The following is a 25234-nucleotide window of genomic DNA, read 5'->3' on the forward strand; positions in this document are numbered from 1 at the left end:
CGCCAATCCTCAGTGTGAAACCAGCCTTACAGTGGGATTACCCTACCAAAACTAAAATTTCCATCAGAGCACGGCAGTTGCCATCCTCAGATTCAGCATTAGATGTTTTTTCGCCACCAGGTAACGCCTCTGCGTATCAATCGCAAACATAACAATCGCAAACATGTAACTGCAGCCAAATGGCTCTTGAGGTCAGTAGGCTGAACTACTTGGCAAACAAAGCCTTAGGGCTCTTTCACATTAGACAACGCGTGCAGGAGCCGTTCTCCTGCACGCGTTGTCTGCCTGCGGCGTGTTGTCGGGTATCTGCGGTGCGACGCAATCAGCGGCGGTAGCTGGTAATTAAACCCGACGGAAAACGCCGGCTCGCGGGTGCGTTGGAGTAAAAACTGCGCCCAGGTGGGTTGGAAACCGCAACGCATAGAAACGCAGCGTCGAGTGTGAAAGGTAAAATGAAAGTCTATGGACTTTCATTTTACCTTGGTTAACGCAAACTTTAGCCGTTTGCGTTAACGCACAAAATCTGCCCTAATGTGAAAGAGCCCTTAGAAGTCTGCAAACGATGGCTTCATAGGGGCAGCAGTATGGTCAATATTAAACCACATTCCTGCTGAAAACTTGTCTAATCTTGTCTAAATGGTGCATAGGCCAGGCAATGATCAGTATCAGGTAGATGGCAATAATGTACCTGATCTACCACTATTTTCACAGTGTGTGCCAGACTTTAGTGGTCTCTAGCTATTAGGCAGAATTCACACTTATTCCCGAAATACAGAACGTCTTTTCGCATGTATTTTTCCAATGTAAAATTTGCAAATTTCCGTGTGTGATTTTTTTACCACAGGTAATGAAGTCAATTGGAATTTGTGTGTGTGTGTGTGTGTGTGTGAACTTATGCTGCATGAAGTACGTTTTGCATGTACGCTCATGCATGTGAAAATGTGAATGCAAAAACAGGAATTTTAGCACAAGTGTGATTCTTCAATGACTTTCATTACATATGCGGTGCACATTTTGCACATTTGTACAACGCAAGCAAATTTTAATAAGTGGGAACCCTGCTTCAGAGATGCTGCGGCAATTAGTCTTTGCAGCTACAAATTGCTTACAAACAACAGACTGAACCAGAGATGGTTCATTAGCGCTAACTTATACTTACTTGGGGTCTCCTCCAGCCCCACAAGTACCGTGGCCTCCCTTGCCATCCTCCTTGGCCCCTTTGTTAAGCCACTATGACTCCCGGTAAGCCCGGCAGTTAAACCTTTCTGCACATGCGCGGCTCGGCTGCGCCTGCACTTCTCATCACACTCCCATCCCCTGGAGTAGTACTGTGTAGGCGCAGAACGGTCCAGAAGACCCGGGGGCAGGGGCGCGCGCACGGTTGAGCCGCGCATGCGCAGAAGGCCTCAATTGGCGGGAACTGACCAGATTACTGGGAGTCGTAGCGCCAGAACGGAGGGACTGAAGAGGATGGCAAGTGCTTATGGGGCTTGGAGGAAGTAAGTAAGTATAAATTAGTGATAGTGTACCATCTCTGGTACGCTTTAAAGGACAACTGAAAGTGAGCAGGATATGGAGGCTACCATAGTTATTTCCTTTTAAGCAATACCAGTGGCCTGGCTGTCCGTCTGACCCTCTGCCTCTAATACTTTTAGCCATAAACCCTGAACAAGCATGCAGTAGATCAAGTGTTTCTGACATATTGTCAGATCTGACAAGATTAGCTGCATGCTTGTTTCTGGTGTTATTCAGGGCCCTGACACACCAAAAAGCATTTTGCAGGTCGTTTTTGTTTAAAAAAAAAAACCTTTCTTTCACGAATTAAAATTGTGGTAAAATTTTACTGCAATTTTACTGCGATTTTAATATAAGTCAATTGAAGCGTTTTTTAAAAAGAGAAAATGACCTGCAAAACGCTTTTTGGTGTTTCAGGGTCCTCAGACACTACTGCAGTCAAATAGATCACCACAACTGCCAAGCAACTGGTATTGTTTATAAGGAAATAAATATTGTAGCCTCCATATACTTCCTTTAATAAAAACTAGTGACTTTTGTGAGCAGCAGTATTGTTGGCACAGAATATTGATACATATCAGTGCTTGGCAAGAATTGTTTTATGAACGTTACTGAAGTAAATGAATAATGTTACAGTAAAAAATCTCTGTGATCTGGATACTGCTTTAATGTTCTGGTCCATGTGATATGGAACTATGTTGTAGCTGGCTGTAGCATGGAGATCACTGAGTCCAGGAGGATAGAAAAGACTATTGTGTTTCCTGTTTGTAGGATAACAGAAAACACATTCTCACTTCAGTTTCCCTTTTGCAGTGACTAGACAAGACTGAAAGTGTGTGTTCAGTTGCCAATGTCACAGATATAGGTAATTGCTGCTATCATGTGCCTAGCCAGAAGTCCAAATAGTTTATCACATCCAGAAGTTCTGGGGTTCAGATTGCTGTACAATGTCCTCCCTCTACCACACCTGACCTTGGCCTCAATTTACTAAGCTTATCTCCTGTCTTTAATAACATTTGTAGAGTTGTTACCATGGTGATAAGGCATGTCGTATTCAGGAAACATTTTACCTCAGGCAAACCTAAAGTTAACTCTTCTGTCTTTAAGTTAACTCTCCAATCCTTAAAATAACTCCAGAGTTAAAGACAAGCTGTTAATTAACTGCATGTGAAAATAACTACAGAGGAGGTAAATTAACTACAGAGGAGGTAACTTAAGGAATGAAGAGATAAAATAACGCTCTCACTGCGTGGAGGTAAGTTTTTTCTTGCCTTATTATCTCCAGCATGATCGTAGTGAATTGAGGCCCTTGGCCTCAATTCACTAAGCTTATCTCCTGTCTTTAATAACGTTTCTAGAGTTATCACCATGGTGATGAGGCATGTAGTATTCAGGAAACATTTTACCTCAGGCAAACCTAAAGTTAACTCTTCTGTCTTTAAGTTAACTCTTCAATCCTTAAAATAACTCCAGAATTCTAAAGTTAAATACAGGCTGTTAATTAACTGTGCGTGAAAATAACTACAGAGGAGGTAACTTTAATACAGAGGAGGTATCGTAACTACAAAGGAGGTAACTTAAGGTAACTTAAGAGCTAAGATAACTCTCTCACTGTGTGGAGGTAAGTTTTCTCTTGCCTTATTATCTCCAGCATAATCTTAGTGAATTGAGGCCGTTCTATTCTTCAGCTGAAATGGTTGTCTAGGTTTACCTAACAAGCGATGTTTCCTCACTAGGGATGAGCGCAGAAAATTGCCAATTTTTGAGTATCAGCGAATCTGCCCTAATCTCGTTCGGCAAGATTTTGGCAAGATGGGCAGTCAAAGTTTCTCAGGTTGCCGCATTAGGCAAAAACAAAAATGTTTCCATTGAACTGATTATAAATTATTCCTTATCAATGTTGACATGATATTCAGATTGATTTTAGACAAGCTGGTGGTGGGATCTACGCTGCTGCTATGCATGCTGGGATGAAGTGATTAGACGAGCAAGTATTTCAGTGCTTCCCGCCCAATCTTTTCCTTACAGACCACCCCCTAAGCAGTGTCTGTGGCACATAGGAATTTTTTTCTAACATTTGAGAAAAATCTTGCCAACAGCAGGTGTCTGCGTCTGTGTGTGTCACAGCCGCTGTAGTCAGGTGCGGGTTGCGGCTTTGCATGCCCATGGCGGGTCATGGGGGTCATGGGCTTGCAGGATCAGTGGTGTTCTCTAGCACACATTATTTAAAGGGCTATAGGACTGGTACAACCATCATTTTCTTACCATCAAAGTTAAAAATCAAAGTTAAATCAGTCTAAGGGCTGGTTCGCATTGGACTTTTTTACAATTTGCTACGATTCAGCACGATTTGCGCTTGTGATTCCCGTTCAATAGAACCAGTATCACAGCGCGATTGCCCCCAAATCACAGCACGCTGCGCGTTTGCGATTGATAGCAATCGCAAACGCTGCAGTGTGAACGTATCCTCAGGGATACATTAGGAGCAGCACCTTGCTGATCGTCGACGATGAGCAAAGCGCTGAAAAAGCGCCCAGTATGAACTAGCCCTTAGATTGTATTTACTGTATGATCAAAGACATGTACTATGGCAATATAATGTCTGACAATAGAATCATATTTACGTATTGTGTGTTAGTGTCCATTTTGCCAAAATGATATAGAAAAGTTTCTCCTATCATTGATAGTGTCATATTGCAACAGGATCTGGATAGCATGGCTATATGGGCACATACATGGCAGAGGAAATTCAATGTTGAAAAATGTAAAGTCATGCATTTTGGTCGTACCAATGGTCTAGCACCATACAAAATAAATGGGATACAGTTGGGGACATCAAACTTGGAGAAGGACTTAGGAATGCTCATCGACAACAAGTTAAATAATCGTACTCAATGCCAAGCTGCTGCAGCTAAAGTTAACAAAATTTTGGGATGCATTAAAAGGGAAATAAAAAGTCGAGATGCTAGCATAATATTGCCCCTGTTGAACTCTCTAGTAAGGCCACATCTGGAATATGGAATTCAGTTCTGGGCACCACATTACAAAAAAGATATTGCAGTTTTAGAGCAGGTGCAGAGACGAGCAACAAAATTGATACGTGGGATGGAAGGTCTCACTTACCAAGAAAGGTTAGATAAACTGGGTTTATTTAGTCTAGAGGAAAGACGCCTTAGAGAGGATCTAATTAACATGTATAAATACATCAGAGGGCAATATAATAGCTTGGCGGATGAGCTTTTTGTCCCTAGGCCTTCTCAAAGGACTAGAGGACATGATCTGTGCATGGAGGAAAAACGTTTTAGCCATTTATTTAGGAAAGGGTTCTTTACAGTAAGAGTGATTAAGATGTGGAATGCATTGCCACAGGAAGTCGTTATGGCAAACTCTATACCTGCATTTAAAGGGGGCTTAGATGCTTTCCTTGCGTTGAAAGACATCCATGGATACAATTACTAGGTAATGCCTAATAATGTTGATCCAGGGATTTTACCTGATTGCCATCTGGAGACGGGAAGGAATCTTTTTTCCTTTTGGGGCTAATTGGACCATGCCTTGTAAGGGTTTTTTCGCCTTCCTCTGGATCAACAGGTATATGTGAGGGAGCAGGCTGGTGTACTTTGTTCTCTGATTGAACTCGATGGACGTATGTCTTTTTTCAGCCAAAATAACTATGTAATGTTCAGGGACATTCCAGTGACACTGCCAGTGGATGTTTCGCACATCCTTATTCCACACTCTGTCAATAGAATCCATGACCAAAATAATAATAATATAACCAAAATAATAATTAAAATAAGCTGGAAACAAAGGTAGTTTTTTGGTGGCACCGCAACAGTTAGGTATGTTGCTTTGCAAATTATTCCAATGCAATGTGCTCAGTATGAAAGGATAGGATATCTGTAATTTTACCAATATTTTACTTTGTCCTAACTTAACTCTATTCAGAATTATTTTATTATATTCTATACTCAGAATTCTCCCTCTTGATGCATAACCAGGGCCGGTTCTCTCATGAAGCAAAGTGAAACATTTGCATGAGGTTCAGAGATTTCATGGGCAGGATGTTTGTACCGTGTGTACTTTCCTAAGGAGGAATGGAGTGACTGAGTGTGAGCAGTTTGTTTATTACAGACTCACAGCCAGCCAGTGTGCTATTGTGTTGAGCTGCAGCATGTCATGTGAGAACGTTAAATGAAGCAGAGTAAATTGTCGGATGCTGTGCAATCATTCCAAATTTAGGGTGGGGGGGCATCCTCACAAGTTTGCCTTATGCTGGGGATACACGGGTCGACCGACGGCTTGATTAGCCGCCGGATCAACCCCAGCCGCGTCCCCGCGGATCGATTCCCACTCGTCCCCGCCGGCCGTCCTTATCAGCTGCTCGATTCCCTGCCATTGTCCGCCGGCGGGAATCGAGTGGGCGCGGGTCGAGTGGCTTGATCGGGCCAGCTGAATATTATCAGCTAGTCGATACACGGTACACAAACGTACCGTGTATCCCCAGCATTAGGCAGCAAAAAAAATGGGACTCCATTGATGAAATAGCAGGTGCCGTAAATTGTGGCTATAGATAGCGGGCTGGAGCACTCCCAGCCCGTGTGCGCAGCTGCATAAGACATAGTACTGTAGATGCGAGGAAGTGGGCCCGTCCTGTGAAATGTGTCATCCCTTTTCCTGTGGACAATAAAATTATTATTTTTAAATCTCCAACCTGAGGTATGTATTGTTTCAATACATTACTGGGCAGCACGGAAGTGTAGTGGTTAGCCCTCTAGTCTTGCAGCGCTGGGTACCCAGTTCGTATCCCAGCCATGCCACCATCTGCTTGGAGTTTGTATGGTCTCCCCGTGTCTGTGTGGGTTTCATCCATGCACTCCAGTTTCCTCCCACATCCCAAAAACATACAGATAAGTTAATTGGCTTCCCCCTAAATTGACCCTAGACTATGATACATGCACTACACAATACATACATAGACATATGACTACGGTAGGGATTAGATAGTGAGCTCCTCTGAGGGACAGTTAGTGACAAGACAATATACTCTTTACATCGCTGCTTAATATGTCGGCGCAATATAAATAATAATAATAATTACCCAAGTTTACCCATTGCATACCACATTGGGGCACCTCCTCCCATTTTGTGTGTGGCACTTAAGTGTTCTATTTTTCAAATGGCGATAATCACACACTGGAACTACTTTACGATCAGTATAGTATCAGTTTATGCTGATGCCCATGTTGGGGTTGACATGCCATTACCTTAAATGATACCTGAGGTGACATGTGACATGATGAGATAGACATGGGTATGTACAGTGCCTAGCACACAAATAACTATGCTGCGTTCCTTTTATTCTTTCTCTGCTTGAAAGAGTTAAATATTAGGTATGTAAGTGGCTGACTCAGTTCTGACTCAGACAAGAAGTGACTACAGTGTGACCCTCGCTGATAAGAAATTCCAACTATAAAACACTTTCCTAGCAAAAAATGGCCCCTGAGAGCAGGATAGAGATAAAAAGGTTCATTAGTTAATAGATTTTAGCTCTGTCATAATTCAATGAATGTGGGAAAAACAATAAAACAGTTTAAACGTAAAAAGTAGATTTACACATACAATAAAACTGTGGAATATCTTAAAAGTCATTTTTAGGAGAAAGAATATAGATATAATTGTTTATTTCATTAGATTATTTTCGTCTCGGGTGTCCTTTAATGATGGGTAAAATTAGTAATCCAAGTACTTTTCATCATTGATCCATGCACCTTTATTAAGCAGGTTAATCGCTCTTAAAGCACAACTGACCCGAGGCAAAGCTACCTAATGTTAGAATGGAAGTCTGTTCATGCTGGATCTATATTCCTCTGTGTGTTGTCAGTTTCTCCTAAATTTATAGTTTAAGACAGGAAGAAGCAGGCTTATTATAATGTGCCACTGTGATTACATTAGGTAACCATCCTTAGGTCAGTTTTCTCTTAAAGCGGATCCGAGAGGAAAAACGAGCTATAACAAGTAACTTGTCTATATATCTTATTTAAAGTTTAGATAGTTTACACAGCATATCTAGCTGCAAACAGCTTCAATCGTTTATGATTATTTATTCCTGTGATACAATGAGGGCAGCCATGTTCTGTTTGTCACATTGTCATAGGCTGAAAGCTGATGATGCTATCAGCTTGCCTGTGTGTAAATTCAGTCCCCTCTCCTCCTCCCCTCTGCCTCTGAAATCAATGGCTAGGAACCTTCTCCAGCCCAGACTGAGCTCCCATAAGCCCTTGCTACAGTGCCAAGGCACAAAAGGAGCCGTGGGCGAGGCTTGTTTAGTTTATAGGGATTTAAAGGGGAACTGAAGAGAGAGGTATATGGAGGCTGTCATGTTTATTTCCTTTTAGACAATACCAGTTGCCTGGCAGCCCTGCTGATCCTCTGCCTCTAATACTATTAGCCATAGCCCCTGAACAAGCATGTAGCAGAGCAGGTGTTTCAGTGGTTCAGACTTATAAGTCTGATCTGACAAGACTAGCTGCATGCTTGTTTCTGGTTTTAATCAGATACTACTGCAGAGAAATAGACCAGCGGGGCTGCCAGGCAACTGGTATTGATTAAAAGGAAATAAACATGACAGCCTCCATATACCTCTCTCTTCAGTTCCCCTTTAAAGTATTAAAACAAAACAAAAAAAGTATTTGTAAAAGTTTATCTCGGATCCACTTTAACCTTTTTAGTGGTAATCCCGAGTCAGGCTCAGGGCTGGAAATCCGCAGCTCAGAGCGGGAACCCTGAGCCTGACTTGTGGTGACTGCCGCGAGGTTAATGCAGAGCATAGCGCGTAGCGGGTGCTTCAACACACCTCTCCCGGGATCCAGATCCCGGGAGCCATTCCTCTTCCTGTCCTCTGAGGCTCTGCAACCCCCTGGTGAGATTTCCGACTGTCGTCATGACGACAGCCCGCGATCTCACTATTGGGGTACAGCACCACCGGGAAGACGGAAGGAGAACTGCACCGCTGAATCCCAGGGAGATGAGCAAGTGCAGTGGCTGCTGCAGGCTTTCTGGCGACATGATTGTTTCATGGTTTTAGGTCTAAAAGCATGCAAAAAAAATTGCACCGCTTTTAGACTCTAAAATCTGGCAATAATCAAAACGCCAGGGAGTTTAACCTCCGTGCCATTTTGATTATTTCCAGATTTTAGGGTCTAAAAGCGGTGCAGTTTTTTTTTGCATGCTTTTAGGCTTAAAACCACTAAACAATCATGTCGCCAGAAAGCCTGCAGCAGCCACTGCACTTGCTATTTTTTTCTGTTGAGTTTTCTCCTAGGAGATAATTCTTCAGTTTCTTTTTAACCAATTTATCCACCACTATAGTATACGTCCTCTGTGACTTCATCTAAGCCATGAGGATGTAGATATACGTCTTGTAGCTGAAACATAGCTGTGCACAATTGGGCATTGCTCCGGTGCAGCACTCCTCTGGCACTATCTGCTGCAGCACTAATTGGTTAAAGGGAATATGTTTCCTGAGATAATAAAATTGATTTTTACTATTATTAATACTTATATTTTCTCAGTTCATAGTGAAATATACACACTGTAGCAATATTTCAGAATCAAATATCCTCACCATCAATTGTGACTGGAACATCATCTAAGTTTTGTGATAAATGTTAGAAATAGTCAAACAAAAATGTGTGTTTTTTTTTTATCTACGATAGTGCTTTTTAATTTTTAAACTGGAATTGGTAAAAGTAAGAAATGTGTTTTTTCAAAAATGTTTTCCTCTTTTTCCTATTCAAAAGCATAGAAAACAAAACTGTTCGCGGGAAAAATGCCATGCAAAGAAAGCCTAGCTTGTCTTGAAAAAAAAACCAACAATATATATTTCATTTAGGCGTCATAAGTAGAGATGTGGCGAACGGTTCCCGAGCCGTTTGCCGGCGAACATCTCTAAATCCATGGGCCTCTCACTACTTCCGGGTGTACGCCTGCGCTGCCCGGCGGAGCGCGTCCTAGATCGCGCTCCCGTTGCCGGGCACTCTCTGCGCATGTGCGTGACGTCATGAGTGACGTCACGCTCATGCGCAGAGAGTGCTGCCGGGCACTCTCTGCGCATGTGCGTGACGTCATGAGTGACGTCACGCTCATGCGCAGAGAGTGCCCGGCAACAGGAGCGCGATCTAGGACGCGCTCCGCCGGGCAGCGCAGGCGTACTACTCCGGGTCATTGCGACCCGGAAGTAGTAAGAGGCCCAGAGAGGTTCGCCAGGCGAACTGTTCGGCCCAACACTAGTCATAAGTAGGGATAAAGTTATTGCTGATTAAATAGGGACATAGCTAAAATGTCAAAACTACTCTGGTCAATAAGGGTAAACAATGTCTGGATGTGAAGTGGTTAAAATAACTTTTCAGCACTTTGAAACTGAAAAAAAATACCCAAAAAGTAGATTAAAAAGTAGTATGAAAATTATTTTGAGTATTTTCTCATTTGGTGGTTTAAAGGGCATTTTATTTACAAGGTGTGGAAATATCACCTAGGAGAAAATTCAGGAGAAACAGTTGATTGCATATGGGCCTTTAACCTCTTGCCGAGCGCGTCACACCGATAGGCGTGGCCGCAGCGCAGCCCCAGGACCGCCCAATGCCGATCGGCGAAAGGTCCTGTGGTCGTGGTTTGCGGCCGATCGCGCGCACATCCCCGCTCTGATGCCGGAGCTACGCTCTGCCTTCAGTCTCCCAGTGGCGATCGCCACTGGGAGACTGTTAGACAACGACACCGCCGTCTTTCATTGCTGTACAGCACTTCAATCTAAGGCAGAGCTGTACTGGGGGCAGCAGGGAAGTGATCGGCTGTCAAAGTGGAGGAAGGGAGGGGGGGACTACAAAAATAAAAAAAATAGGCATATTTATTTAGAAAATAAAACAAATATTTATAAAATAATAAATAAACATCTGGGAAGAGATCAGACCCCACCAACAGAAAGCTCTGTTGGTGGCGGGAACAGGGGGGGATCACTTGTGTGCTGAATTGGATGGCCCTGCAACGAGGCCTTAAAGCTGCAGTGGTCTATTAAGTGAAAAATGGCCGGGGGTTTAACACTGCGGTCCTCAAGAGGTTAAGCATTTCATTGTATGCACTGACTGCTGCTAAGAGTTCTTCTTTTAGTGCTGAATGATCGTGAATGTATAAATGTGCTGCTTTGATTGAGGTTTACCCAAAAGGTTCTAAATCCATTCCTGCGGTGTCATCTGGGTGTGACCGGAGGCTGTTGGAAGTGAAAGTTATTTCTTTGTGATTTTAGATGTGGTCTTTCCCTTTTAACGGTAGTCACTCTTGTGGGTCATGGGCAATAATGTGTTTGAGTTTTAAGGAAATGTTCTTGTTCAGAGCTAAGGGACTTTTAATCAAAGGAAAATTCCAAATTTTCTTTAAAAAAAAATTGTATAACATACATATACATATTGCATACAATTAATATAACATTACGGCATAAGTCTTTTTGTAATTTATTGTGAGAAAATTCTGAAAACTGGTAGAGCTGCAAGACATGGATTAGATTAAAGAGAAACCGTGACCAAGAATTGAACTTTATCCCAATCAGTAACGAATACCCCATTTCCCATGAGAAATCTTTACATTATCTCAAACGGATCATCAGGGTGCTCTGTATGGCTGATATTGTGGCGAAACCCCTCCCACAGTGTGAGGTCAGGACCATGGTCCTGACAGTTTCCTGTCCGTGAACCTAATTGCATTGTGGGGAATAACAGCTGTTTACAGCTGGGTCCAACTTCCGTGCGCTGACTGTCGGCGTCTGTGGCGACTGGGCGGGAGGGGAGGGGTGGGGGTTGTGACGGGAGAGGCCTTAGGTCTAGTTTATACATAATTATTGTAAAAATGAAGCACTTCTTTATTACATTATTTTCACTGGAGTTCCTCTTTAACATACTGGGCATAGAGGCCTAGTTAGAATTTCAGGATGACCTCTTTGCTCAGTCATCTGTCAGGTGCTATCACTTTTGGTAAAGGACAACTGAACCAAGAGGGATTTTGAGGCTGCCATATTTATTTCATTTTAAGCAATACCAGTTGCCTGGCAGTCCTGCTGATCTTCTCCCTGTAATACTTTTAGCCATAGTTCCTAAACAAGCATGCAGCAGATCAGGTGTTTCTGACATTATTGTCAGATCTGACAAGATTAGCTGCATGCTTGTTTCAGGTGTGTGATTTTGACACTACTGCAGCCACATAGATCAGCAGGACAGCCAGGCAACTGGTATTGTTTAAAAAGAAATAAATATGGCAGCCTTCATATAACTCTCACCTCGGGTTTACTTTAAAATGAAATAAATATGGCAGCCTCCATATTCTTCTCACTTTAGTTGTCCTTTATAATTATTCTCCAGTCATACTTTTTATTACATTTGTGTCTCCTTTACTCTCCCCTTAGCATATTTATATAAAAATTAAAATCTAGGAAAGCTTCCAAATACCGCAATTTTCCTGAGGACAAATGTGGTCACTTTGTTTGCTGGGTTCAGCTGAAGGTAAGTGTAGTCCACCTATTAACCACCACCACCTCTTGATAAAGACGTGGGATGGGAATGACATTCAACCTTATTATGTATGATCAGTGGGGGAGAAGGGTAAAAGATCTCTGGTTTTGATTTCATGGTTTTGATTTCATGGTATGGATCAATAAAGCCCATGGAAGAGAGCCTGGTAGTCCATTTAAAACAAAACATCACAGTGCTTCCTGTGAAAATGAAGGTATTTTAACAATATTTTTTAGACTTTACCGGTAATTACTATATATAATTCTATTAATTAAAGACTTTCATTTGTGTATATAGTTCTTTTAATTAAAGACTTGAATTTCTATATAACTAAATTAGTGGGAAAGGTAGGCAATCGCTTTAAAAAAAAAATATTCCTGCAGAGGGCAGGAACATGGCTGTAAAAGTTACAAGATGTGGCCACCATTAACAACGACTAGCATGATTGGTGGTTGCTCTTTTTAAACAATCGGGGTTTGTGAGTATTGACTCGTTACTATTTGTGTGACCAATAGCATCTATAGGGAATACTGCACCATATTACACTCCAGGTGCCCCTGTGTTTTTTTAGTAACCTTGTATGTATACTGGGCTTCTATATATCTCTTGAGTGTCGCTTTTCAGTGTAGCCGCCGTACAGCCTATCGTCTTGCGGCTTCCCCAGGTCTGTCACATGACATGCAGACTTTCAAAAAAGGACCCATTTAGGATTCGCACTGGTATAAAAAAGATAGTGTATATGACATGCAGAAAGGGGGTCTGCAAGGTGATAAGCTGCACGGCAAGGAGCTGCATTGAAGAGGGGTGAGACGGAGCTGTCCTGCTGCCAATAGCAGGAAAAGTACGCTCTGCGCTGGTGCTCTATCTAATGGAGGGAGGGCAGCTGGATGCTACCTGATATTGTAGCTCTGGGTTGGGGGAGGTTGGGGCAGAGGATTTTTGCTGTGGGCCCTGCAAATTATAGTTATGCCCCTGTCCCCAGCAAGTGCTGCTTAGCCCAGTGTATCGCTACTTCTGCTTTTCTCAGGAAATGTAACATTGACATGGTCATGTTCCTATTAAGTCATCAGGCTATGTTATGCTAGAAAGTGTTATATACAAGTTGTAACTATGACTGACTCAGTAAAAATAAAATCAACAGTGGTGTCTGTCTATCTATCTAAAAAAAAAAAGTATATATATATATATATATATATATATAGTGATCTCTTAGTTGTAGGCAGCTTCTAACCCTGAAAACAATTTCGGAAGCTTAATAAAATATGGTCTTACAGCATGCTGTCCAGTGATCACATTACACAGGCTAGAAGTCGCACTAGACTGAAGCTATACATACTCCTGTAACTTTGTTAATCTGAAACAATCATTTTTAAAAGTTTGTGAGCCCCATTCTGGGCTGTGTAAGGGCATCTCCTAGCATGAAAAACCGATCGTTTGTGCCAGTAGGTGTAAAAATCCCTCCCAGTATAGGTATACAAGTGGCAATGACAAATGCCCAGCAGGGAGGATGTCACTAGCCTGGGGGTGGGCCTATGCATATGACTCTGTCGCCGCACCATTGTGCAGGGTCATATGAAGCCTCATATCTGTGCCCGCATTGCAAAAATCCGTGCAAAACCACCCTTGTAGTACTTACTTTTATAGCCCTCTGATATTTGTGTTAGTGCCAGTGTACACAGAAATTTACTTCAGTTTGAGTTCAGTTTAGCACCAGTTTGAATGTAGTTCACTGTCACTTGATGAGTTTGTCTTCAGATCAAGTTCAGGTTGACCCCAGTTTGCTGAGAAAAAAATTGATTGTAAATTGAAATTCCAAGGTCTGTGTATACTAGCCTTTGGTTATAAATACTAGTTTGTAGTTGTTCTCATTCACATTCTACTTGTACACAGGAGAAGGCCAGAGTGGTGGAGCCTTTGGACTATGAAGCGGTTATTTCCCAAAGGAAAGCTCAGATCTTCAGTGATCCCCATCGAGATATGCTCATGTTCCCCATGGAAGATGTGTTTGTGAGTCTCCTCCGCTTTATGCACAGTATAAACTTCTTCTTTATCTGCTGTACAAGAAGAACTGGATTAAATAGATGGATTTGCCTTTGTATTTTTTTCATCTAGATTTCTACAGTGGATCGCCAGCACAGGACTATAAAGTCTGCAGTACCTGAAGATGCAGAAAGTAAAGCCAAGAGTTTGTTTGTGAAGGAGGTAAGTGGGCAATCAGTATAAGATCTCATAACAGCCAGTCACCTTTCTCACCTTTTCATTCTCAAAGAAGAAGGATGAGTAGATATTGGTAACTGCAGAGCATTCTGCAGAAATAAAGAGCTGTTCAGGAGATCTGTCTACTTCTAGTAGTTTTGTTCTCTTCTTACCAGGTCCGGTTTAAGGTCTGATGGGGCCCCAGGGCAAAGGTAACCTGGGGCTACCATCAGCAAACTGAACCCCAGGGCCCCCTGAACCAGCTGCCAGCCCATAATCTCCCGCCTTAACGCCTACATGCTCCCTTTGGCCCCAGCAGAATATTAGCATTGTGTTTCACCTGTCCCAACAGCTGGCACATTGCTCCTGCCTTGTTCCTGCCTTCCTGCTGTCTGCCTCTTGTGACCGACACATGTAATGCATAAGGGGTATGACATGCACCGGTCACAAGAGGCAGACAACGGGAGGAGGACCAGGAACACGATCAAACAGAACAGCGCGGTGGGTGCTGGGACAGGTGAGATAGCAATGCTGCTATTGTGCAGGGGCCCTGGGGAGCATGTAAGACTTAAGGGGGAGGTTGGGGGCCCGGCAGCACTTGTGGGCCCTGGGGCAATTGCGTTAGTGAAAGTGTTGGCCCTGATTCTTATAGAAACAATCACTTTCCTTGTGTAATGAACTGATAAGAAAGGCTTTCTCTGTTACCCTTGGAGATAGTCAACAAGAGGCCAATCATTCCAGCTTGCATGTGGGTATCATTAAAACTATGCAGCTTGAAATTGGGCCGGTCAAAATCAGCAGGAAGTGCATTTGATTAGCCCACTTCCAAGCTCCATACATTTGCATTCAATGGGCCGGATTCACAAAGCGGTGCAAAGTGTTTGCACGCCTGTGAAAAGCCCTGTATCACGCCTAAACTCAGTTTAGGCGTGATAAAATGAAACTCGCGCGAAATCCCGCTTGCAAAGTTTTGCGTGCGCTATTGCTCAGTGCAAGGTGCAGTGCGCGCGATGCGCCCATTAAACCCTATGCGCGCTGCGCGCGGAATTGCGCGATTTGCGCGCGGGACTTTGCGCGTGATAAAGAGCACAAAGCGGTGCTAACTCAGCGGTGCACAGCTTATCACGCCTAAAGTCTTTTAGGCGTGATAACTGAGTTATCACCGCTTTGTGAATCAGGCCCAATATGTTTGTGAGTTGGAATTAAAAAGCTGTAGTGACTGTGAATAAAGAAGGAAAAAAAAACAGCATCTCACTAAAACTGCTCCGCATGGTGATGACATCACAATCAAGTGGGCAGCGTCCCTGTTGGAAAAACCAAAGAGTGGAAATTAGCTATGGGAAAGAATTAATAACCAAAGCTTAATGTGGTTGGCATATCTCCCAACTGCCCTGAATTGGCCAGGACTTTCCCGGGTTGAAAGGTATGGCTCCACGGCACTCCCCCTTGTGTCCCTGCAGACCCCCCCTCCCATCCTGTTCTCCCCTAGCCCCAGTATATGCAGCAGAGAAGGTATGGCTCCATGGCACCCCCCCTTGTGTCCCTGCAGACCCCCCCCTCCCATCCTGTGCTCCCCCAGCCCCAGTATATACAGCAGAGAAGGTATGGCTCCATGGCACTCCCCCGTGGGTCCCTGCAGACCCCTCCCATCCTGTTCTCCCCCAGCCCAGCATATGCAGCAGAGAAGGTACGGTTCCATGGCACTCCCCCTTGTGTCCCTGCAGACCCCTCATCCTGTGCTCCCCCAGCCCCAGTATATACAGCAGAGAAGGTATGGCTCCATGGCACTCCCCCGTGGGTCCCTGCAGACCCCTCCCATCCTGTTCTCCCCCAGCCCAGCATATGCAGCAGAGAAGGTATGGTTCCATGGCACTCCCCCTTGTGTCCCTGCAGACCCCCCATCCTGTGCTCCCCCAGCCCAGCATATGCAGCAGAGAAGGTATGGTTCCATGGCACTCCCCCTTGTGTCCCTGCAGACCCCTCCCATCCTGTGCTCCCCCAGCCCCAGTATATACAGCAGAGAAGGTATGGTTCCATGGCACTCCCCCTTGTGTCCCTGCAGACCCCCCATCCTGTGCTCCCCCAGCCCAGCATATGCAGCAGAGAAGGTATGGCTCCATGGCGCTCCCCCTTGTGTCCCTGCAGACCCCCCATCCTGTGCTCCCCCAGCCCCAGTATATACAGCAGAGAAGGTATGGTTCCATGGCACTCCCCCTTGTGTCCCTGCAGACCCCCCATCCTGTGCTCCCCCAGCCCAGCATATGCAGCAGAGAAGGTATGGCTCCATGGCGCTCCCCCTTGTGTCCCTGCAGACCCCCCATCCTGTGCTCCCCCAGCCCCAGTATATACAGCAGAGAAGGTATGGCTCCATGGCACCCCCCCTTGTGTCCCTGCAGACCCCTCCCATCCTGTTCTCCCCCAGCCCAGCATATGCAGCAGAGAAGGTATGGTTCCATGGCACTCCCCCTTGTGTCCCTGCAGACCCCCCATCCTGTGCTCCCCCAGCCCAGTATATGCAGCAGTGAAGGTATGGTTCCATGGCACCCCCCCCCCCCCTTGTGTCCCTGCAGACCCCCCATCCTGTGCTCCCCCAGCCCCAGTATATACAGCAGAGAAGGTATGGCTCCATGGCACTCCCCCGTGGGTCCCTGCAGACCCCTCCCATCCTGTTCTCCCCCAGCCCAGCATATGCAGCAGAGAAGGTACGGTTCCATGGCACTCCCCCTTGTGTCCCTGCAGACCCCCCATCCTGTGCTCCCCCAGCCCAGCATATGCAGCAGAGAAGGTATGGTTCCATGGCACCCCCCCCCCCTTGTGTCCCTGCAGACCCCCCATCCTGTGCTCCCCCAGCCCAGCATATGCAGCAGAGAAGGTATGGTTCCATGGCACTCCCCCTTGTGTCCCTGCAGACCCCCCATCCTGTGCTCCCCCAGCCCAGCATATGCAGCAGAGAAGGTATGGCTCCATGGCGCTCCCCCTTGTGTCCCTGCAGACCCCCCATCCTGTGCTCCCCCAGCCCCAGTATATACAGCAGAGAAGGTATGGCTCCATGGCACCCCCCCCCCCCTTGTGTCCCGGCAGACCCCTCCCATCCTGTGCTCCCCCAGCCCAGCATATGCAGCAGAGAAGGTATGGTTCCATGGCACCCCCCCCCCCCCCCCCCTTGTGTCCCAGCAGACCCCTCCCATCCTGTGCTCTCCCAGCCCAAGTATATGTTAGAATGCATAATTAGATTATTTTCTGTAGAGACTGGTCATTATCTCTGGTGCATTGTCTTCTGGTTATCTACTGCTAAGTAGAACAATGTCTAATTGCTAGGCAGATAATTGGTTAGAGAGATAATTTCCAACATGTTGGAATTTATCTATCTGGCAGGCAAATCTAATAGAAAATCTAACAGAAAATTGTATGGTGTATTCCCAGCATAACAGAACAATCTAACAGAAAATTGTATGGTGTGTACTAGGCATAAGTGTCCCTTTTTACTGGTTCCAAAAGCTGGGAGGTATGTTTAATCTGCAGATATGTCACTTTCAGTGCTGCTCGGATACCAATTTTCACTATCTGGATCTAATTCGGATTCGGATACCCAGACATCCGATCCGGGTCGGATATCCGAGTTTAACATTTTCCAATCCGGATCCGAATCGGATATTCGACCTCACTATCCGTCCGGATTCGGATATCCGGAAATGACCTGAAAATGGCAAAAAAACCTTTTGGAGGTCTCTCTCTCTCTCTCTCTCTCTCTCTCCCTCCCTTCCTTCCTTCCTTCCTTCCTTCCTTCGAAAGGGAGTTTTGCCTTTGAAGGTGATTTTGGCTTTTGCTCGGATATCTGAACTAACTATCCGCCCGGATTTCGGATTTCAGATAGGAAATCCAAGTTTGCTCGGATAGTCTATTCGGATTTTAAAAAATATCTGAATTGCTATTCACAGTTCGGATAGTGGAAAAAGTTCGGATTATCTGGGCAGTTCGGATATCCGGAATCCGGATGAGCACCACTGATCACTTTTTCCTGAAGTGGGCGGCAAAACAAGATTTGCTTTAAGGTGACAGGCAACCTTTTCCTAGTAGGGAAGTGGAAACTGGCACTCCGGGATGATGTCAGCTTCCACCTTCAAGTATGGATTCAATATAGCAATATTTTTCTGTCATCTGTTTTTCTGTCATCCAAAATTTGCTGCCAGACTCTAAAATTAATTTTGATCTTAATCACAACGGTCAGTTTTGCTGTCTAGTCAAGTGTGGACAGTTTGCTGACTCATCACAAGTTGTACCCTTCAAAGCCTCCATTGCTGCAGGTCAGCAAAACCTCTCCCGGTCCGCCGGGGCGATTGCAAATGCAAGTCAGCAGTTGTTTCTTTTTTTCATATTTTTTTTCTGACACTTTAAAGTTTGTCTCCATAATGGTCAGTATCATGGCATGACTATGCAAATGTGCTCAGCGGCTGTTCAATAATTCATAATTATTGTGTGCTCTCAGTGCATCAAGTACTACAGCTCAGACTGGAAAGTGGTGAACTACAAATATGAAGAGTACTCGGGGGACTTCCGATCCTTGCCCTGGTGAGTCCTGATGTGAAATTCTAAATCTCTCGAACACAGTCTAATGATCTATAGTATATGCAGCAGAGAATCTATTTCTCTCAAATAGATGATTAAGGAGGCCTGTATGGCTGATATTGTGGTGAAACCCCACCCACAGTGTGATGTCATGGCCAAGGTCCTGACAGTTTGCTGGCTGTGAACCTTGATGCATTGTGGGAAAGGACAGCTTTTTCCAACTGCCAAGCAACCAGTATCTCTCTCTGTGCATAGAACTCTCAGTATCAAACATTATGCAGAATTCATTTGGCAGAACTAAATATGTCACCAGCAGTGATGCATTTCAGAATGTAAATCAGGGAGAGTAAAGATTTTACTATAGGCAAACACTGACTAAATAATCTATAAATGAATAGTGTAAGAAAAAGCAATTTTATAAATTATTTTATTTTCACTACAGTTCCTCTTTAAGTCAAAAATCTGATCTGCATACTTGTTCAGTGTCCATAGCTAAAAATATTAGAGGCAGAGTGTCAGCAGGACAGCAACAGCAATGTGCATTGTTTAAAAGGAAATAAATATGGAGCCTCTATATTCCTCAGGCCAGTTGTCCTTTAAACCCCGTGCAAAGATCCAGTTTTGTCTCTGTGGAGCAAGAAATTATCCAAAATTGGATTTTCATTTCAGCTCATGTCTATTGATGGGGCCGAGCTGTATGAATGAATGTTTGCAGCTGTGTACTGTGAGATCTTCCTGGCTGACCCAATAGTAAATCCCTCAAGACATGTACAGGCAAGCAGGAATGGCTGGACCAGCTTCATGGCACTTGCAGATATGCGCGCCATTACTTCTCAAATCCATATGCTTGATCCTGGTCTTTGACTCAGAAAGTGTTGTAGCCAGCATGTTAGGCAGGTAACCACTATGCGTACATGAAATAGGAGCGAGAGGAAAAATGGGCGCAGAGTGAAGCCGATATAAATCTAAACGATAAATACTTTTGAGAATTGGGTGCCAAATACATCTTACTGATATTTTAATACAATTAAACCTAACCATATTCTCAAAAAAAACCCTCCGGGGCCTAACGTTAAAACCCCCCTTCCTGATGACTAACCCTAAAACTCCCCTTCCTGATGCCTAATCCTAAAACCATCCTTCTTGACGCCTAACCCTAAAACCCCCTTTCCTGACACCTAACCCTAAAACCCCCTTCCTGATGCTAAACCCTAAAACCCCCCTTCCTGACGCCTAACCCTAAAACCCCCCTTCTTGATGCCTAACCCTAAACCCCCCTCCTGATGCCTAACCCTAAAACCCCCCCTTCCTGTTGTCTAAGCCTAAAATTCCCCCTTCTGACGCCTAACCCTAAACCCCCCCTACCTGATGTCTAACCCTAAAACCCCTACTTCCTGACACCTAACATTAAAATTCCCCTTCCTGACGCCTAGCCCTAAACCCCCCTTCTTTACGTCTAACCCTAAAACCCCCTTCCTGATGCCTAACCCTAAACCCCCCTTCTTTACGTCTAACCCTAAAACCCCCTTCCTGAAACCTAACTAACAAAACTTTTCTTTTCAATTTCAAAAACTATAACTTTCTAATTTTTCAAAACAATATGTATCAGGCACACAAATTTCTGCTTTGGGCCCCCAATAGCCATGATTTGCATTAATGCCTATGGGGCGCCCAAATCATCATTAGCCATGGAGCCAGGTAATATGTATCCTCATGTAATTATAACAGATTTGCATAAAATGTAGAACAAAGTAGCTTGATTTTATTGTTAATGTATTTGCCTTTGTAGCAAATCATTCCGGCCAGAGAAGACCCCGAGTCACACGTTTGAGATAGATGAAGACTTTGACAAAGATGAGGTAAGAAACTTAATCTACCGACTCAATGAGTGCTGCTTACCAGACAAATATCAAAATACCCATCAATCCAGATATCAGATATCTGTGCTAAAACCAATGCAAAACTGGGCTTAACATTTTTTATAAATCAACAGAAGTTCCATGACTTCTTGTGCCATAAGGCTGCAAGGTGTATGGTATCAGCAGGAAGCTGCAGAATGTTTATGGCGATTATGCTATTCGCTAGTACAATGGGTACATAAAATAAAAGTGGGCTCATAAAATAAAAAAAAGTAGGGTGCCTGATCCGTGGGGCTGGGCGGATCAGGAAGCCACAAAAACCACCGCTCCCCGCAGCTCCTGTGGGCCTCACTGGCCCACTTTCACTTTTGTGACCTCTGAGTCACAATGCTGGAAAGAGAGATTGATTCTCTCATTCACAGCGTGCAGGGAGGTGAGGGAGTGGCAGAGGGTCCGGCCAGGGAAAGAGAGCGGCCCAATGGCAGCTCTGGAAACCCTGCAGGAACGCCCCTGGCTGGTGTTTTAGACAGGGAATCCCTCTCCCCTATGCTTACCTCCGAGATAGCGACAAAAATTGTCGTTACTCTCGGGGGGCCATAGCGCGTCAGTGGGGGGGCAATGAGCTGAGGTGTGGGGACACAGAGGCATGTCATGAGGCAGAGAACATGCCTCTGTGTCCCATCTGTCCCCCATGGAATCACCTCAGGTTCTCTTTAAAGAGAGTCTGAGGTGGGTTTCTGAAATCAATATTAGGACACAGAGGCACATTCTGCATACAATCCCCAGCCTCTGCGTCCTTTTATTCTGCCACCAGCCGCCCCCGTGCTCTGCTGTCCCCCATTATAAAAACCGCCAGGCTAGCGACATGCGAATTGTCGCTAGTCTGCTGTTTACCTTTAGACTGCCACTGACTGCCGCTGCCCCGCCTCCTGTATAGCACGGCTATACTAGCGACAATCTGCGTGCCGCTAGCCTGGTGGTTTTTATAATGGGGGACAGCAGAGCACGGGGGCGGCTGGAGGCAGAATAAAAGGATGCAGAGGCTGGGGATTGTAGGCAGAATGTGCCTCTGTGTCCTAATATTGATTTCAGAAACCCACCTCGGGTTCTCTTTAAGGCCCCTTTTACACTGGCCTTGCAATTGTGTGTTGCATTACCCTGTTTAAGTGCAGGGCAACGCTATGACAATGCAAGGCAATGGGGCCTAGCACACTTAATGCGTTGCGCTGGAAGTGCCCGATCGGCTGCCTTACCTCAGACTTCCATGGCAACGCAGTGGTGGAGGAAGTAATGTAAGTCAATGGGCGACACAGGGATTTTAAATATGTTGGCAGTGCAGGGCACATGTGTGGAATAATGGAAGTACGACTGGGAAACCTGGGAATACTAGTAACATACTTCTTGTCTAGCAGGAAGAACATCACGCGGTGGTGGGGGTGGTGGTAGGGGGGGGCAGCGATATAGATATATATATATATATATATATATATATATATGACCCTGTCAGTGCATTCTGCTGCAGGGTCATATGAATACCATTTTGTGCAATGGCCAGGTGCCTTAAGAAAGGGAAACCAGCACTAATAACAAACCACACTGTGAGTGTCAGCCTGGCTGCACCTCCCAAGGGCTCAATAAAGGCACATTGCTTGTGCTTGTTGGGATCCATTACTCAACTGCAATGAAGAAAAAGATTCAGAAACACCTGTGTAGAGGAAGAGAAAGGCTTGCTTTATAAAGAGCCAGATCACAAATGGCCCATTCAGAGCGTATAGTGCACTGACCGCTACGATGGTGTTTTGTATTCAGTTGGAGTCCAAAGCAGAAGCGTTTCCACTGCAGGCTTCTGTGGGAAACACATACGCTGTATGGAAAAACCATACAGGTTGGATAATTCTGTTGCAGTTACCGCAAAAGATCCACCAGATCCATCGTGAACTGCTAAGTGTGAACAGATCCTATTACTCTCCGCTGTCATTCAGAAAAATGGGCAAAAAGTGGGAGCTTTGCTTCGCAGTGTGAACCGAGCCTCAGGCCTCTTGCACACTGCATGCGATTCCGATTTTCAATGCGATCCGATTTTTTATTCAGATTAAAAAAAGTACTGCATGTTGCTACGTTTTTTAATCGGAATAAAAAATCAGATTGTATAAAAAAAATTGGAATCGCATGTAGTGTGCAAGAGGCCTTAGGCCTCTTTCACTAAAGGCTGTGAAATCTTTGCCTTTCAGTTACTCCTGTCCAACGACTTAGCAGTCGGCAGAGGCAATGGAGAGGCAGCCAATGCGTAATCACATTGGAGTGTGGACTAGGGCCGTGACAACATGCGTTATTTTTCTGGTAGCTAACAGCACTGACGTGTGGGGTGACAAATGCTCCCATTCAGCTGCATTACATTGCAATCAAATGCATACGCTAGCTGACTAACGGATGGCTGAACTGCCTGACAAAAGCAAAGTTCATCCATCCGTGTACAATAAGCGTTACTTTACCAACGTGGGCAGTATTAATGACTTAGTGTTCCAGAGACAAGTATGCGCGTTCTGTTTAGCATTCAGTTTTTTTATGTCCAGACACTGACATGCAGAAGGCGAACTGCAGAGTGCATATTTGGTCCAGGAGCGCATACTATATTTTTTTTATAATAAAAAAGTTATGCCAACTTCTCCATTACTTCCTGTACAGTCCTCGTATTGTCCCATTCCTGCGGCTGGAGCTACACTTTAGCTATTTCTAACTCAACCAATTTTTTTGTTTGTGCTTGTTGCACTTCTTAGTTTTCCTGAAAAAAATATGAAATATAGAAAATAATAGTCATTATGATCTGTACTAAGAAATTAACATCTCCTTGTTTATCACTTACAGGATTCTTTGTCTATTTGCTCACATAAAGGAGGGGTCATTAAACAAGGCTGGCTTTATAAAGCTAACATTGGGACTACAATTCCTGTTACTATGAAGGTAGGACTTCATCTACTGTTCTAATGGTGCCCATACACGGTACAGTAAAAACGTTAAATTTTCCCATTTATTTAATGGAAACGATCCAATTGAATTAAAGTAAAAAAGAATCATTTTCTTTTTCAGTCAAGAAAAAATGACAGATTATCCCGTTTTTTCGATAAAATTCCTATCGGATGTGTTGGAAAAAACTTTTTTATTTGATAATTTGATCTAACGGAATAATTGAACAAAATTATCTGATCGAAAAACAAAATAAAAAAATTGTATCATTTAAGGGCACCATAAGTATTTCACTTCAACAATATTCAGGATTCAGGTACTGATAAATCAGAGATATTGTAATCATGCTGGAGAAACTATGTACCTAGGAAGATTCCTATGATTGCCACTACAGTTTAGGGCCCTATTCAAAAGTTTCAATAATCTCAGCTTTTTACTTTGAGCTGCATCCTCCCTGCACATTGCAGCCCATCTCAGAAAATACTGGAGATAACAATATCCATAATGGTACAATTTTTCGATGCGCATTTTACGATCAAAAGTATTTTTAAGGTAATTATCAATTAGGCCATTTTCTCTTTTCTGATTCGATCCTAAAATTTCAACATTTGGATTGGTTATATCTTCTGTTCCAATCGACGTAGAGTCATTTTACCTCAATTTTCGCAACACACTCACATTTTGATCATAAAAATGTTGTTGAAAGATCTCATCTGATGAAAAAATTGTGCCGTTAATGGGCTCCTTAAAGGTGGCTACACACGATACAATAGAATGATCCTTTTTTTTTCCTTTTTACTCAAGCAGGAAATCCGTTCGGATTTCCCACTGTTTTTTTTATATTAATTGATCGGGAGTGGTGGATTTTTCTGATCAATTTTTATGAAAATTGAATGGTGTAGGGTAGATTGTCAATGTATTGATGTATAAAATAGAGATGGCCGAAACGGTTTGCTGGAGAACTTGTTCGCACGAACTTAGCTGGTTCGAGTTCGCGGTGAACCGCGAACACTTAGCGAGTTTGACCCGCCCCCTATACTACATCATTGGGCTAAACTTTGACCCTCTACATCACAGATGGCAGCTAATCAGGCTGCACTTCCTCCTGGAGCCCCCCCCCCCTATAAAAGGCAGCAGCGTCTGCCATGTTCTCACTCTGTGTGCTACTGTATTAGTGAGAGAAGGGGGAGACATTGGAGAGATAGGGAAAGCGATAGTTAGGAGGTCTGTTAGGTTGCTCCTTGCTGATATTTGTTGATGAAAAGCACCCCAAAACTGCTCTTTTCAGAGCTAATGTTCTTCTGATGTGTTTTTTTTTGTGTGTGTGCCACTGACACTGCATATACAGCCCTGTCTGTCGCAGCTGGCCTTGCTAATTGCTGTACTGTGCCAGGCCCAGCACATTCAGTGCATACCTTTCACTGCCTCTGTGTGACTGCACTTTGTATTATACCACCAGCAGTCAGGTCAAAAAAGTGTTCAGTACCTCACCTTTATCAAAATGAATTAGGCATGGATCCCAGAGGGCTAAGTCAGTCCCCACACACAGCATCTCTGCCTGCACGCCGTGTGACTGCC

General features: G+C 44.3%; 1 protein-coding gene across 5 annotated transcripts in view; it reads left to right on the forward strand.

The window, feature by feature from the left end:
* Positions 1 to 25234, forward strand: part of DOCK11 (dedicator of cytokinesis 11) — a 404878-nt gene that overhangs the window by 30836 nt on the left and 348808 nt on the right. For 4 of the 5 annotated variants that reach the window (XR_011023561.1, XM_068250928.1, XM_068250930.1 and 1 more), the window contains exons 2-6: positions 13962 to 14078; positions 14184 to 14273; positions 18754 to 18836; positions 20623 to 20692; positions 23558 to 23653. Coding sequence is in view for 4 of the 5 variants with exons in the window: in XM_068250928.1 (XP_068107029.1) it covers positions 13962 to 14078; positions 14184 to 14273; positions 18754 to 18836; positions 20623 to 20692; positions 23558 to 23653 (456 nt within the window). In the remaining variant the exon portion in view is untranslated. Of the gene's footprint in view, positions 1 to 13961; positions 14079 to 14183; positions 14274 to 18753; positions 18837 to 20622; positions 20693 to 22957; positions 23033 to 23557; positions 23654 to 25234 lie in introns of those variants that run through there. The other variant, XM_068250931.1, reaches the window with a different exon arrangement.

Source organism: Hyperolius riggenbachi, chromosome 8 (genome assembly GCF_040937935.1).
Source record: "Hyperolius riggenbachi isolate aHypRig1 chromosome 8, aHypRig1.pri, whole genome shotgun sequence".
Classification (NCBI taxonomy): domain Eukaryota; kingdom Metazoa; phylum Chordata; class Amphibia; order Anura; family Hyperoliidae; genus Hyperolius; species Hyperolius riggenbachi.